This window comes from Theropithecus gelada, chromosome 19 (assembly GCF_003255815.1).
Source record: "Theropithecus gelada isolate Dixy chromosome 19, Tgel_1.0, whole genome shotgun sequence".
In the NCBI taxonomy this organism is placed as follows: Eukaryota; Metazoa; Chordata; class Mammalia; order Primates; family Cercopithecidae; genus Theropithecus; species Theropithecus gelada.
In genome coordinates this window covers 28,751,712-28,765,600 of record NC_037687.1, presented here as the reverse complement: position 1 = coordinate 28,765,600, position 13,889 = coordinate 28,751,712, and the positions used below count along the sequence as shown (strand labels likewise).

General features: G+C 42.4%; 1 protein-coding gene across 4 annotated transcripts in view; it reads left to right on the top strand.

Moving 5' to 3' along the window:
- Positions 1 to 41: 41 nt before the first annotated feature.
- The window catches only part of ZNF577 (zinc finger protein 577), a 34,081-nt gene continuing 20,233 nt past the window's right edge, over positions 42 to 13,889 (top strand). Inside the window, exons 1-6 of one of the 4 annotated variants that reach the window (XM_025368596.1) lie at positions 80 to 121; positions 1,168 to 1,259; positions 7,576 to 7,774; positions 8,374 to 8,452; positions 10,247 to 10,373; positions 11,342 to 11,437. In XM_025368596.1, coding sequence (XP_025224381.1) covers positions 8,393 to 8,452; positions 10,247 to 10,373; positions 11,342 to 11,437 — 283 coding nt within the window. In that variant the 5' untranslated portion in view covers positions 80 to 121; positions 1,168 to 1,259; positions 7,576 to 7,774; positions 8,374 to 8,392. Of the gene's footprint in view, positions 437 to 1,167; positions 1,260 to 7,575; positions 7,775 to 8,373; positions 8,453 to 10,246; positions 10,374 to 11,341; positions 11,438 to 13,889 lie in introns of all 4 variants that reach the window. The other 3 variants (XR_003116933.1, XM_025368595.1, XM_025368594.1) reach the window with 3 other exon arrangements.

Genomic DNA, 13,889 nt, shown 5'->3' with positions numbered 1-13,889 from the left:
ACGGCATTTGCCGGATTCCGCGTCTCTGAAAAGAAGCTGTGTGGCCCTCGCCGGCCGCCATCCCCGAAACTTGCGAGTGTCGCGTCCGCAGCTTGCGAGGTTCGCGGGTCGGCGGGCAGAGGCGAGTGTTTAGGGATTTAGGGTCCGTGACTCGCCTCCAGCAGTGGAGACAGAGGGTCATCGATCTGGTCTACGTGGGCTTCTGGGAATGTTTCAGAGCCAGGGAGAGCGCGTTGAGGTTTTTTTTGGTTGTTCGCTAGCGCGTGGGGTCCGTGTTGCGGGGAGCTCGTGGGGAGTCCTCGCTGGGGGTTCGTTTTGCAGAGTCGTGTTGCAGTTCCCAGAGTCTGGGAGCTCATGGGCTCCGCATTAGAACAAGCGCTTGGGAGGTCTTCGTTGCACAGTAGCACTAGGGCGTCGTGGCGGGGAAGCGAATCGTGTCGGTGTTGGAGACAGCTCTGGGCAGTTCGTGTTCATTGCTTATCACATGCGTGCTTTGAAAGGGGTCTGCTGGTCCCCTTGCTTCCCTGCTCCTGTATATTCTGTAGAAAATTTGCTTTCAGGATCATTGCGAGCCAAGTAATAACATCCCCATCCTTTTAAATACTCCTCCAGAAAATAACTCTGGTTTAGTGTATTTCATGTTCAGCGTTGGGATCAGATGTCTAGGTATTGGTATAATTTTACTCGTATTTTGGGTTCAGGTGTCTACGTATTGGTATAATTCTATTCGTAGTTCATCTAACATCTTGTCAACTACATATTCCCATATTACATTCTCTTTGAGAGTTTTCTTTTTTAAACTGCTGCGGTTCCGTCAGGTGGTTGCTTTAATTTGGGTAGAACTGATGTAGATCTAGATACAACACTTTCAGGAACATGCGATGGATTTCCATTAACCCAAGGTTTTTAGTTCTTCAACTAGCTGTAGTGTTTTCCATACGTGTCTGGGACATTTCTGGTTATGCTTATTTCTACATAGTTAATACTTTTTGATGTAAATCGTGACTCTTTTTTTTCGCATAAGGCCCCTCCCTCTTTACTTTTTTCCTTTCTAATTTTACTTAGTGGACAAGAACAGAAGTCAAAAATATATACGTTTATTCTGTCACTTCATTCTACTCATGTCATTACACATAACTTATAAATTGATGTCTTTCTTTTTTCTAGTTGAGCTTTTTTGTCATCTGCTAATAGTTTTAGCCAGGTGGCAAGTGGATGGACTGTGGAGTAAGAAGTACCTGCCTCTGCCTCTGACTTGGGTATGTTAATCTCTGAGTCAGTTTCCTTATTTGTGGTAAAAAAGCTGTCCTAGTTTCTTTTTCATGGAATCGTTATGAAGATTAAGTGAGCAAATGTTCTTTAAGTATGTTCAAAGTGTAGTACTAGGTACACAGTATGGTCTGAATAAATAATGATTGTGATTTATCAAGTTTTTATATCTCTTTTCTAAGGGCTTTTGACCTTTACAATTATTTTCATTTATATTTTTTTCTCTTTAAAATTTTCTTTATGTTGCTCTATTTCCCAATTTCATATATTCCTGAGGAAAAAACCATACTTGTCAATAATGGTTTGTTCTTTTAATATGAGACTGGATTTTATTTGCTAATATTTTATTTAATATTTTTGCATCAAGAAATGAAAAGAGATCTTGGATGAGCTTGGGAATAATCCATAATCCATTGGTGGAGAGGGACTGAATGGTGGTATAGATAAAACAAAATTAGGTGTGAGTTCATCATTCTTTAAGTCACGTGATGAATATGTGGAATTTGAGCATACTGTTCTTTTGCTTGAAATTTTTCACAGTAGAAAATTTAAAAAAATTTTTTTGCCTATACATTTATAACAGAAATTGGTCTGTAGTTTTCTTAAGTTTTTTTTCCAAGTGATTATACTTGAAAAATCACCAGGTTAACAAAATAGAATAATGTAGCATCCCAGAAGCCCTCATCTTCTCTGTTCTCTCCAGAGGTAACTGTTATCCTAAAAACATCATAGATGTGCTTGGTTGTCACCTTTATGTAAATGAAATCCTAAGGTACACATTCTTTTGTGGCTGGCTTCTTTTGCTCAGTCTTTTTGTTGTGAAATTCATCTACATTGCTGCATGTAGCAGTAGCTCATTTCTTCTTCGTTGCTATGTAGTATTCCATTGATAATTATACCCCATATTATTTATCCATTCCAGTATCAAGAGACGTTGTTTTGGTTTATGGGAGTTAGGAGAATTGTTGATATGAATGTTTTTCTACATGTCTTTTGGTGCATAAAAGTTCTATTGAGGGCTGAGCGTGAGAGCTCATGCCTGTAATCCCAGCACTTTGGGAGGCTGAGGCGGGTAGATCACCTGAGATCAAGAGTTTGAGACCAGTCTGGCCAACATGATGAAACCCCGTCTCTACTGAAAATACAAAAATTACGCCGGGCGCGGTGGCTCAAGCCTGTAATCCCAGCACTTTGGGAGGCTGAGACGGGCGGATCACAAGGTCAGGAGATCGAGACCATCCTGGCTAACACGGTGAAACCCCGTCTCTACTAAAAAATACAAAAAACTAGCCGGGCGAGGTGGCGGGCGCCTGTGGTCCCAGCTACTCCGGAGGCTGAGGCAGGAGAATGGCGTGAACCCGGGAGGCGGAGCTTGCAGTGAGCTGAGATCCGGCCACTGCACTCCAGCCTGGGCGACAGAGCCAGACTCAGTCTCAAAAAAAAAAAAAAAAAAAAAAAAAAAAAAAAAGAAAATACAAAAATTAGCCTGGCGTGGTAGCGGGTGTCTGTAATCCCAGCTACTCAGGAGGGATGAGGCAGGAAAATCACTTGAACCCAGGAGACAGAAGTTGCAGTGAGCTGGGATCATGACCTTTCACTCCAGCCTAGGCAACAAGAGTGAAACTCTGTCTCAAAAAAAAAAAAAAAAAAAAGTTCAATTGAGCATATACTTAGTGTGTTAAGTATAGAGGAGAGGAGTATGCTAGACACAAGGAGGAACCACAAATGCCCAATCATAATGGGAAATTCTTAACATACCTCTCTCAGTAACTTAGAGAACAGGCAGACAAAAAGCTAAAAGGGTATAGATTAACCAGTGCTGGCAAACTTTCTGTAAAGGTGCAGACAGGTGATAAATATTTTAGTCTCTGCCGGCTAAATGGTCTCGTCTGCATCTACTAGGTTCTGCAATTATAGAATGAAAGTAGCTATACAGAATGTATAAACAAATGGGTGTGGCTGTGTTCTGATAAAACATTATTTACAAAAACAGGCAGCTAACCCACAATAGTCCTAACCCCAGAAAGGTTAGAATGACATAAATAATTAACAGACTTGACCAATCTAAAACACTGCACTCAGTAATTTTCCTCAGATGCACATAGAATATTTATAAAAAGTCACCATATGGTTAGCCATCAGGCAAGTCTAAGTAAATTTCAAAGGATTAAAACCATACGGAATTTTTTCTCTACAGTGGAATTAAGCTATAAATCAATATCAAAATGATTTATTTGCCGTAGAATAGTCATGTGACTTTTTGGAACTATCAATTCAGAATGTGTTTTTTTCTTGTCAGAATGATTGGCAGTTATGCCATACACTTCTAAATAATCTGAGTTCAAAAAAAAAAATCACAGTGGAAATATTTTCAATTGCATTTTAATAAGAATTCTACATGTAAACCCTTGTTGAATTTAACCTAAGCAGTCAGTGGAGGAAATTTATAACCTTGAATGCAAGTATTAGAAAAGAAGGAAGGATGAAAATGAATGAATAAGCACCTATCTCTATAATTCTTTTTTTTTCTATTCTGTTGATTGGTGTTTGGAAATGCTGGTTTTATATAATTGTTAGAGAGGATTCACTTTTTCTGTGATTTGTGAATGTTACATAATGTTGGAGTCATCTATACTGTAAAGATTAGATGAACTCATCAGGCTCCAATGATTCTTTTTAACTTTTTTTCATGGAAATTGAGAGTATAGTATAATATTTGCCCATAACTTAGCTTCAACAGTTATCAATTCATATTCATCTGTCATATCAGTCATATTTATCTGTGCCTCCACTTTTGTTTTACTCTGGAGAATTTCATAGCAAATCCAAGGCTTCATGACTTGAAACTTGTAAGTATCCCAGTATGAATCTCTAACTGGTATGGTCATTAAAAAAATTTATAACCACTAGACCATTTTCTTTTTGTTTTTTCTTTTAGAGACGGGATCTTGCTGTATTGCTCAGGCTGGTCTTGAGCTCCTGGGCTCAAGCAGTCCTCCTGCCTTGACTTCCCAAAGTGCTAGGATTACAGGTGTGAGCCACTTCACCCATCCTAGACCATTTTCAGTGTATCCAAGTTAATAATAATTTCCTTCCTTATCTTTTTGGGCAGACGGACTTTCGCTTTGTCACCAAGGCTGGAGTATAGTGGCCTGATCTTTTCTCACTGCAATTCCCGCCTCCCGGGTTGAAGCAGTTCTCCTGCCTCAGCCTCCTGAGTAGCTGGGCTTACAGGCATCTGCCACCACACCAGGCTAATTTTTATATTTTTTGTAGAGATGGGATTTCGTCCTGTTGGCCAGGCTGGTCTTGAACTCTTGACCTCAAGTGATCTGCCCATGTTGGCCTCCCACAGTGCTGGGGTTACAGGCATGAGCCACTGTGCGTAGCCTATTTCTTTAGTTCATTGAATAGCTAGTCTATATTCAGTTTTTTTCTGATAATTTCATCATTGTCTTTTAACATTGGATTGTTTGAATCATGATCCAAATGACGTGGGTGCGTTCGAGTTGCTTGTATCTCTTAGATCTCTTTAATTCTATAACAACTCCCCTTTCTTTTTTTATTTTTCTTTGTTTTTTTTTTGTTCTCATGCCTCTTCATGTGTTGCAGTAGGAAGTATACAGCACCATCCACGAAGGATTCTTACCTAAAAAAATTGAACATGGGACTAATCAAACCTCTAAGTTGAACTACTCACTTAATTAAAAGGAAAAATTGGGAGTTGGGTAGGCAGAGAACAACAAGTTAAACTATACCATGAGGCTGGGAGCAGTCACTCATGCCTGTAATCCTAGCACGTTGGGAGGCTGAGGCGGGAGGATTGCTTGAGGCCAAGAGTTGAAGACCAACATGGCCAACATAGCAAGACCCTGTCTCTATTTAAAAAAAAAAAATTTAGCCAGGTACAGTGGCTCACGCCTGTAATCTCAGCACTTTGGGAGGCTAAGGCAGGTGGATCATGAGGTCAGGAGTTCAAGACCAGCCTGGCCAAGATGGAGAAACCTTGTCTTTACTAAAAATACAAAAATTAGCCGGGCGTGGTGGTGGGCACCTGTAATCCCAGCTACTCAGGAGGCTGAGGCAGAGAATTGCTTGAACCCGGGAGGCGGAGTTTGCAATGAGCTGAGATCGCACTACTGCACTCCAGCCTGGCGACAGATCGAGACTCCTTCTCAAAAAAAAAAAAAAAGTTTTCAAAAACCCATACAAAATGATACCCTGATACAGCAGTCAGACAAATCTAAAGGTAGGCCATCATATGAGAGAAATTACCTGTTTCCTTCCTTTCTGCTTCATTCCTCCCAAAAGCAGATAAGGCTGAGGGCTTGTAATGGTTTGGAAGCATCCCAACTTTTATTTGAAGTGGAGGGCTTTTTTTTTTTGCCTTTTTTTTTTTTTTTCCGAGGCAGGATCTTGCTGTGTTGTGCAGGTTGGAGTGCAGTGATGCGATCATAAACTCAGTTCAGCCTGGAACTCCTGGGCTTAAGCGATCCTCCTTCCTCACCGTCCTAAGTACCTGGGACTACATGCATGCACCACCATGCCTGGCTAAGTTTTAAATTTTTCTGTAGAGACATGGTCTTGGTATGTTACCCAGGCTGGTCTCAAATTCCTGGCCTCGAGGAATTCTCCTGCCTTCACCTGCAGAATTGCTGCAATTACAGGCCTGAGCCAACACAGCAGGCCCTAGTTTTTTTTTTTTTTATTGGATACTGTTGGCTGACAATCTGACATCCAAGCCCCCTTGGTTAAGCAAATTCCTCTTTAATTTAGGTAGCTGTCCCTCTGGACATTTGACCTGAACCTCAGTTCAGTAGGAAATCCAGATTATTCTTACCAATCAGGGTGATATATCATTGCCATTCTTGGTTACATTGCCATGTTCTCCGTGTGAGTATCTGGTGCAGTTCTGATGTATTACATATGATGGAAGTCTGCCATGAGCTTCTGGGAAATGGCTGGATCCTGGATTTTTCAACCCTGGAGATCTCAGCTCCAACCCATTCATGCATAACTGCCTTTTCTACCTCTTAGCCATCCATACGGATTTCTACATTTGGGTTGGGTACCACTGTTTTTGGACTGGCCCTGTAGGGAGGCTAGACTGAAGGGCTGGGGCTGGGATGAAGCAGTCTCAGGATTGAAGGTAGAGGAGGTTTGCATTTTGACCAGTGTGTTTACCGGTGGGTCAGAAAATGGCTTGGAGATGAGCTCTGTGGGTGTAAAGGATACAGGCTTGCTAGAGAGTCTTGAGAATGACTTGCTGGGGTGACAGCAAAATCCAAGTTGGTCTCACAGTGTGGGTATTCTCAGAGTGTGAGTTTCTAGAGCGGCTCTTGGGGAGACTGATCCCTGAACTGCTGCTTCTGGGGCAAGGATGGGACCCCCTTTGCTTTCCTGCCTGTGTGGAAGGAGCAGGCTGAGCATGCACACTGAATATTGCATTAGGAGATCGCAGGCTCTTGTTTGTGTAGCTGTGACTGTGTGGCCACCCCGCAGTGTAAAGCGCTGGGAAGCAGAGTTCTAAAAGTGAGAGGGAAAGAGAACAAATTTGTACTGTGAGGCTGTTGTAGGAGGGAAGTGTCACAAGGGAGAGAGCCAGATGTAGATTCAAGTTCCCACGCTTCTAATTAGGAAGAATGTTAACCTGCACAACACACTTCGTCTCAGCAAGCCTCAGCTTACTCATGTTTAAAATGGAAATAATAACGAGTACCTTATACAGTAGTATTGAGGGTTTAGTAAGACAGTGCATATGGTTTGTTTGATTAGTAAGACAGTGCAATAAACAAAAAATTTAGGAGCATGTGGCTGCTGGTGAATTTAAGTCAGTTTCCTGAGCCACCACTTCTTTTATGTTTTTATTTTTAGAGACAGTCTTGCCATGTTGTCCAGGCTGGTCTTGAACTCTAGAGCTCAGGTGAGATCCACCCATCTCAGCCTCTACAATAGCTGGGATGCTAGGGCCCATGCCACCATGCCTGGCTTTACCACTTCCTTCATTGTCTTACCTAAAACATATATGTGAGAACTTGGCAGTAGACAAGACCATAAAGTGGTTTTAGTTTACTATCTCCTGTTTCACATCCGTTCTATTTCTGACGTAACCAAAAAAAAAAAAAAAAAAGGCATTCCTCTTGCTCATTCCATATCTTCCTATGGACCAGTGCCCCACGATTCCAGGGTGTTAAGGAGACCGATGAAATATTGGAACCTGATGTTAATGTGAGTCCAGATGGCAATTGGAGACTTGTGGTCCTAGGAGCATGTTTCTTATCATTGAATTTGGTCTTGAATCCCCAGGTTCTAGCCTATAGGAACAAGACATTTTCAGTAATGGAAGAAAGAGCTTCCAGGCTGGGAAAGATCATCATTTCCAGTGGTAGCTTGACCTGAGATGATACCTGACCACAACTTCTGGGAAGGCCCAGAATAGATAGAAGAGAGAGAACACCCTAGAGTTGCTAGCCGCTAAGAGTTGAAGAAAATGGCCAAGGCCCAGGTGAGGTTTGTTTTACCTATTTTGTCTTTTGTTTCCCAGTGGATCTGTGGAAGCTTGTAAAAGGCAGTCTGGTTAAATGAGATAGTGTATTCTGATAAAAATCAGGATCTGTCAGAAAATAAGTTTAAGTTGGAATCTTAAAATCCTGGCAAATTAAGAAACGAGATATGGCCGGGCGCGGTGGCTCAAGCCTGTAATCCCAGCACTTTGGGAGGCCGAGACGGGCGGATCACGAGGTCAGGAGATCGAGACCATCCTGGCTAACATGGTGAAACCCCGTCTCTACTAAAAATACAAAAAACTAGCCGGGCGTGGTGGCGGGCGCCTGTAGTCCCAGCTACTCGGAGGCTGAGGCAGGAGAATGGCGTGAACCTGGGAGGCGGAGCTTGCAGTGAGCCGAGATCGCGCCACTGCACTCCAGCCTGGGTGACACAGCGCGAGACTCCGTCTCAAAAAAAAAAAAAAAAAAAAAAAAAAAGAAACGAGATATATAGATCGGGGGGTTTGTGCCAAGTTCTTAATGTCGGAACATAGCTAAGTGACTGTTAAGACCCTGTGGGTTTTCTCTGCTTTAAACTGTGTCTCCTTTTTTTTGGCAGCTGAAATAACAGGAAACACATGAAAAATGCCACGATTGTAATGTCTGTGAGGAGAGAGCAAGGCAGTTCTTCAGGGGAGGTAAATGTGTCACTGCTGTTAGATCTTGAGAAATTTCTTTCCTTCAGAGAGCTTTTGTGGTTGACAGTATCCTCAAAGTCACCCTTGTAATAAAGGCATGGGATGTTTTCTTTGGCTTTTTCCTATTATTTAGGGAGGTAAGCTAAGGAGTAATGCCAAAGGAAAACTGGATTGGACAAAATTCTTTGAAAATAGGGTGCTTTGAAAATAGACGCTTCTGGTCATCGGACTTTGCCCAGGAGTAAAGCCTGGAGCATCCAATAGAATGAATGGGCTGCCTGACCTTTGATCCTCCATGAAGCAGAATTCTTTCAGCCAGATTTTTGTTATTGATACAGCAGGAGACAACTAGCAGCTCCATTCTTTGGTAACAGCTTGGAATGCAGATACTGACAATGCTTCTTTCTTACCTTCTTAACTCCAGGTTCAAAAAACAAAGCACCAGTTCTGCTTGTTTTGCTTTTACTATGTTTAATTACTGAAATGATACATGGCTACATTTGCCTGCAAGAGATTCAAGCAAATAGAAGCATTTGTATCAAAAGACAGTATCTCCTTTCACCCTTTTTCTGCCCAAACTTCAACCCAAAGGGTAATAAATAAGTGTTCATAGTTTGGGTCTCTATCTAGTTCCTCCCTGTGATTGACATCTGATAGAATATATTTATATTTAGGTACATTTCTGTATACATACGTGTGTACTTATATAATTGTATATATTATTACTTTTTTTTTTCCCCCCAAGATAGAGTCTTGCTCTGTTGCCCAGGCTGGAGTGCAATGGCACAATCTTGGCTCACTGCAACCTCCGCCTCCTGGGCTCAAGCAATTCTCCTGCCTCAGCCTCCTGAGTAGCTGGGATTACAGGTGCGTGCCACCATACCCCACTAGTTTTTGTATTTTTAGTAGAGATGGGGTTTCACCATGTTGGCCAGGCTGGTCTTGAACTACTGACCTCATGAGCCCCCCGCCTCAGCCTCCCAAAGTGCTGGGATTTCAGGCGTTAGCCACCGTGCCCAGCCATATTATTGCTTTTTTTTTTTTTTTTTGGAAACGGAGTCTTGCTCTGTTGCCCAGGCTGGAGTGCAGTGGCACGATCTTGGCTCACTGTAAGGTTCGCCTCCTGGGTTCACGCCATTCTCCTGCCTCAGCCTCCCGAGTAGCTGGGACTGCAGATGCCCGCCACTATGCCCAGCTAATTTTTTGTATTTTTAGTGGAGACGGGGTTTCACCGTGTTAGCTAAGATGGTCTTAATCTCCTGACTTCGTGATCTGCCCTCCTTGGCCTTCCAAAGTGCTGAGATTACAGGTGTGAGCCACCATGCCCAGCCATATTATTACATTTTTTAAAATATGTCTTAGATCATATATTATTTGGGAGCTTAATTTTTTGCGTTTAATAGAATGCCTTGAAGATCATTGATAATCACGTGGTTATGTATACATCTACCTCATTGATTTTAACATTTTTATAGTATATTATAGCATGGAGGTGCTGTAATTTAACCCTGTCTGCTTTTGATAGACATTTAGATTATTGATAAGTTTTTCATTATCAGAAACAAAGGAATAATGAACATTCTTATTACACGTTGTTTCATATCTATGTGAATACTGCCTTAGTGCTTTTTTAGGGTAGGAGGTATTGCTGGAATTCCATGGTCCTTTGGTATGTGAAATAGTCATGGTGTGCATAATTTGTCATGGAGAGAAGGATCAAGACGCGTCCCTGTGCCTCTTTTCTGCATCATCTATTGTTATCCACCTCAGATTGCATTGGAATTGCTCTTACAGGGATCATTGTCATTCGAAGATGTGGCTGTGGACTTCACCAGGGAGGAGTGGCAGTTTTTGGACTGGTCTCAGAAGGTCTTGTACAAGGAAGTAATGTTGGAAAACTACAGCAACCTAGTATCAGTAGGTAAGGACAGCATCACAGTCACTTACCTTTTCTTTCTTATTTGGTGACCTCTGTATGGTCCTGTAAATATTTAATGGTTTGTATGTCATAGATTTTTTTGTTGGGGTGGTAAAATGTATAACATAAAATTTACCATCTTAATCATAAGTGTGCAGTTCATTGGGATTCACTCATAGTGTTATGCACCCACCACCACTACCTTCTGTCTTCTAAAACTGAAACTCTGTACTCACAAAACAACTACCCATTCCCCCACTTCTCCCCAGCCCCTTGCAACCACCATTCACTTTCTGTCTTTAGGATTTTGACTTCTCTAAGTACCTCATATAAGTGGCATCATATAGTGTCTGTCTTTTTGTGTCTGGCTTATTTCACTTAGTATGATGTTCTCAAGGTTTATCCGTGTTGTCACGTGTGCCAGAATTTCCTTTTTAAGGCTGAATGATATTCTTTTGTATGTATATACCACCTTTTGCTTATCCACTTATCTGTTAAGGAACACTGGGTTCCTTCCACGTTTGAGGGCTTGTGAATCATGTTGCTATGAAATGAGTGTACAAATATCTGAGACCCTGCTTTCTATTCTTTGGGGTATATACCCAGAGGTGGAATTGCTGGGTGATATGGTCATTCCATTGTTAATTTTTTGAGGAAGTTTTCCACAATATCAGTACCGTTTTACATTCCCACCAAGAGTGCACAGGTCCCAGTTTCTCCACTTTGTTGCCAACAATTGTTATTTTCTGCTTTTTTTTTTTTTTTTTTTTTTTGATAGTAGCCATCCTAATGGGTATGAGTGTGTCCTAGACTTGTATTTTCCTCCCTGGCACAAAGTGATTGTGCTCTTTTACTGAGTGAAAGGCTTTTACTTTATCAAAGTGCACATGCTGTGGTGCCTGAGACGTAACTCTATCTTCATCCATTCCCCAAGCACACGCGCCAAGTGTTCAGTGATCTCCTGTTTACAGGGTATCAAGGCACCAAGCCAGATTCACTCTTCAAGTTGGAGCAAGGAGAACCCCCATGGATAGTAGAAGGAGCAGCCCCCAGTCAAACCTGTCCAGGTAAGTGAGTGAAAACTCAGAAAACGGGGAGAAATGGCACGAAAATCCCAGCTGGGTCGGAGAAGGGTTGATGCTTTTAAAATGTTCTTTAGAGGACTTTGCAGTAGTTGGTGGCCCAGAAACCTAATCAGCCTTTCTGCATCTGTGTCCATCCCTAATAGAACTGTCCCTTCCTGGCTCTCAAAGGATAATGTCTTCCTTTCTTCTATTTTCTGGATCTAATTTCAGTCCATATCATTGAAGACCTTGAATTCTTAGCTGGTTCCATTCTTCCCAGCCTGCTCCCAGCTTTTGTCCCTTCCTGCTCCCTACCTTACTTGCTTTGAAACTCTCCTTGTAACCCATCTGGATTGTCTTGCCTTTATTTATTTATTTATTTTTTTATTTTTTTTTTGAGATGGAGTCTTGCACTGTTGGCTGGGCTGGAGTGCAGTGGTGCAATCTTGGCTCACTGCAACCTCCACCTCCCAGATTCAAGTGATTCTCATGCCTCAGCCTCCTGAGTAGCTGGGATTACAGGTGCCGGCCATGAGGCCGGCTAATTTTTTGTATTTTTAGTAGAGATGGGGTTTCACTACATTGGCCAGGCTGGTCTCGAACTCCTGACCTCATGATCCACCCACCTTGGCCTCCCAAAGTGCTGAGATTTCAGGCATGAGCCACTGCACCTGGCCGGATTGTGTTACTTTTAGCACTTCTGTCGCTTAAAAGCGTACCCCGGCCCCTTTGTAAAGGGCCGATTTCCTTTACTGAAAATCACCTCACCTTAGCTCATGTCAAAGCACCCACACCTTGTCTCTCGGGGCATCTGTGTTGACTTACTCACCCACTGCTCCCACCTTTCCAGCTTCTGTTTTCTTTTTATCTTCTGCTGATTCTCCTGGTAGAAGTTTAATTCACCCTCAAGGCCTAAGCTCTCTGGCCCCTGCTGGAGACTCGCAAATAGACATCTCTGCTACTAATGTCTCATCTGCACTCTAACCCTCTGTGTGTCGCCAGCCGCCAGGACAGCTCTCCAAATATTTCCTTATTCCAGTATGTGAAACTGGAATCCTCCTTTCTCCCAGATGTTTCTACCATCATATAGTATACTCATATATACTAAAGATTTCAGTTCTGTCTTCTGACAAATAGTTTCATGCAGATATCTCCTTTTCTGTAATCTCACCTGCCTTCTTATTCTATATTTTGCCAGCACCCAGGACGAGTGTTCTGTGAAATTCTTCTTCCCTCGGCTTTAGGGTTAGAAGCTGGGATTCTCTTTCCTCCTGGAAAATCCTTTCCCTCCCTGTGCATTATATTTAGGTTCTGCTGTATTGCTCACCACTCCGGTTCCTGCTCACCTTGGCGCTGCTTTGAGTCTTCTCGGTTTACTCTGTTGTATGTCTGAACGTCTCGACTGCTCCTGTTAATTTTTATTGTTTTGAATACTCCACTCTCAAGCCCCACCTCACAGTAGGCCATGGTAATAGAGGTTCGCATCACCTCCATTGCTGCATGTTTGACTGACTTCCGTTTTTCTGTGAGTTCCATTTGATGTGATGGCTTCATTCCCCTCTGGGCAGGGGCCGTCAAGGCACTGGAACTTGATGAGAAGACGTGAGGAGTGAGTGTTGCTCACTCCTCATGTGGAAGAAACAAGAGGTCCACATATATTCAGAGATTCAGAAGAGAAGAACCCAGCCACATAGGAAAAGTATTAGGGTTGCGGTAGGAAAATCAGAAGATGTCCATGAAATAAGTGACAAAATTATTCCAAGGAGGAGGAAGGCATATGTTTTATTGAATGCTACAGATAATGTCAAATAACGTGAGGACTGACATCTGTGCATTTGATCATGTTGCATTTTTACATCCAGATACTGCTCTCTTTCACTGTCAGCTCTTGTTTTACTTCCAAGAAGTAGTTTTTGACTATTGCAGGGTACATTTGGAGCTCCCTCTTTTTTTGTTTTTGTTTTTTGAGACAGAGTTTTGCTCTTGTTGCCCAGTCTGGAGTGCAGTAGCCCAATCTTGGCTCACTGCAACCTCTGCCTGCCAGGTTCAAGGGATTCTCCTGCCTCAGCCTCCCAAGTAGCTGAGATTATAGGTGCCCACCACCATGCCCGGCCAATTTTTTTTTTTTTTTTTTTAATATTTGTAGTAGAGACAAGGTTTCACCATGTTGGCCAGGCTGGTCTCAAACTCCTCCCACCTGCCTTGACCTCCCAAAATGTTGGAATTACAGACGTGAGCCACTGCGCCTGGCCACTCTCTTTTCTGACTTTTATCTCCTTTGTGTCTATGCTGCACTAACTTAGTAATGGTCCTGTATTGTTTTGTGCGTGTATTTTACTGGTTGGTATGAGGCTTCTTTTACCCTCATTTTATTAAATGGCACCAGCACCTACATAGGTGTTTAAGCCACATATTGAGCAATTATCCTCAATTCTTCTCTTTTCTACCGGCAATA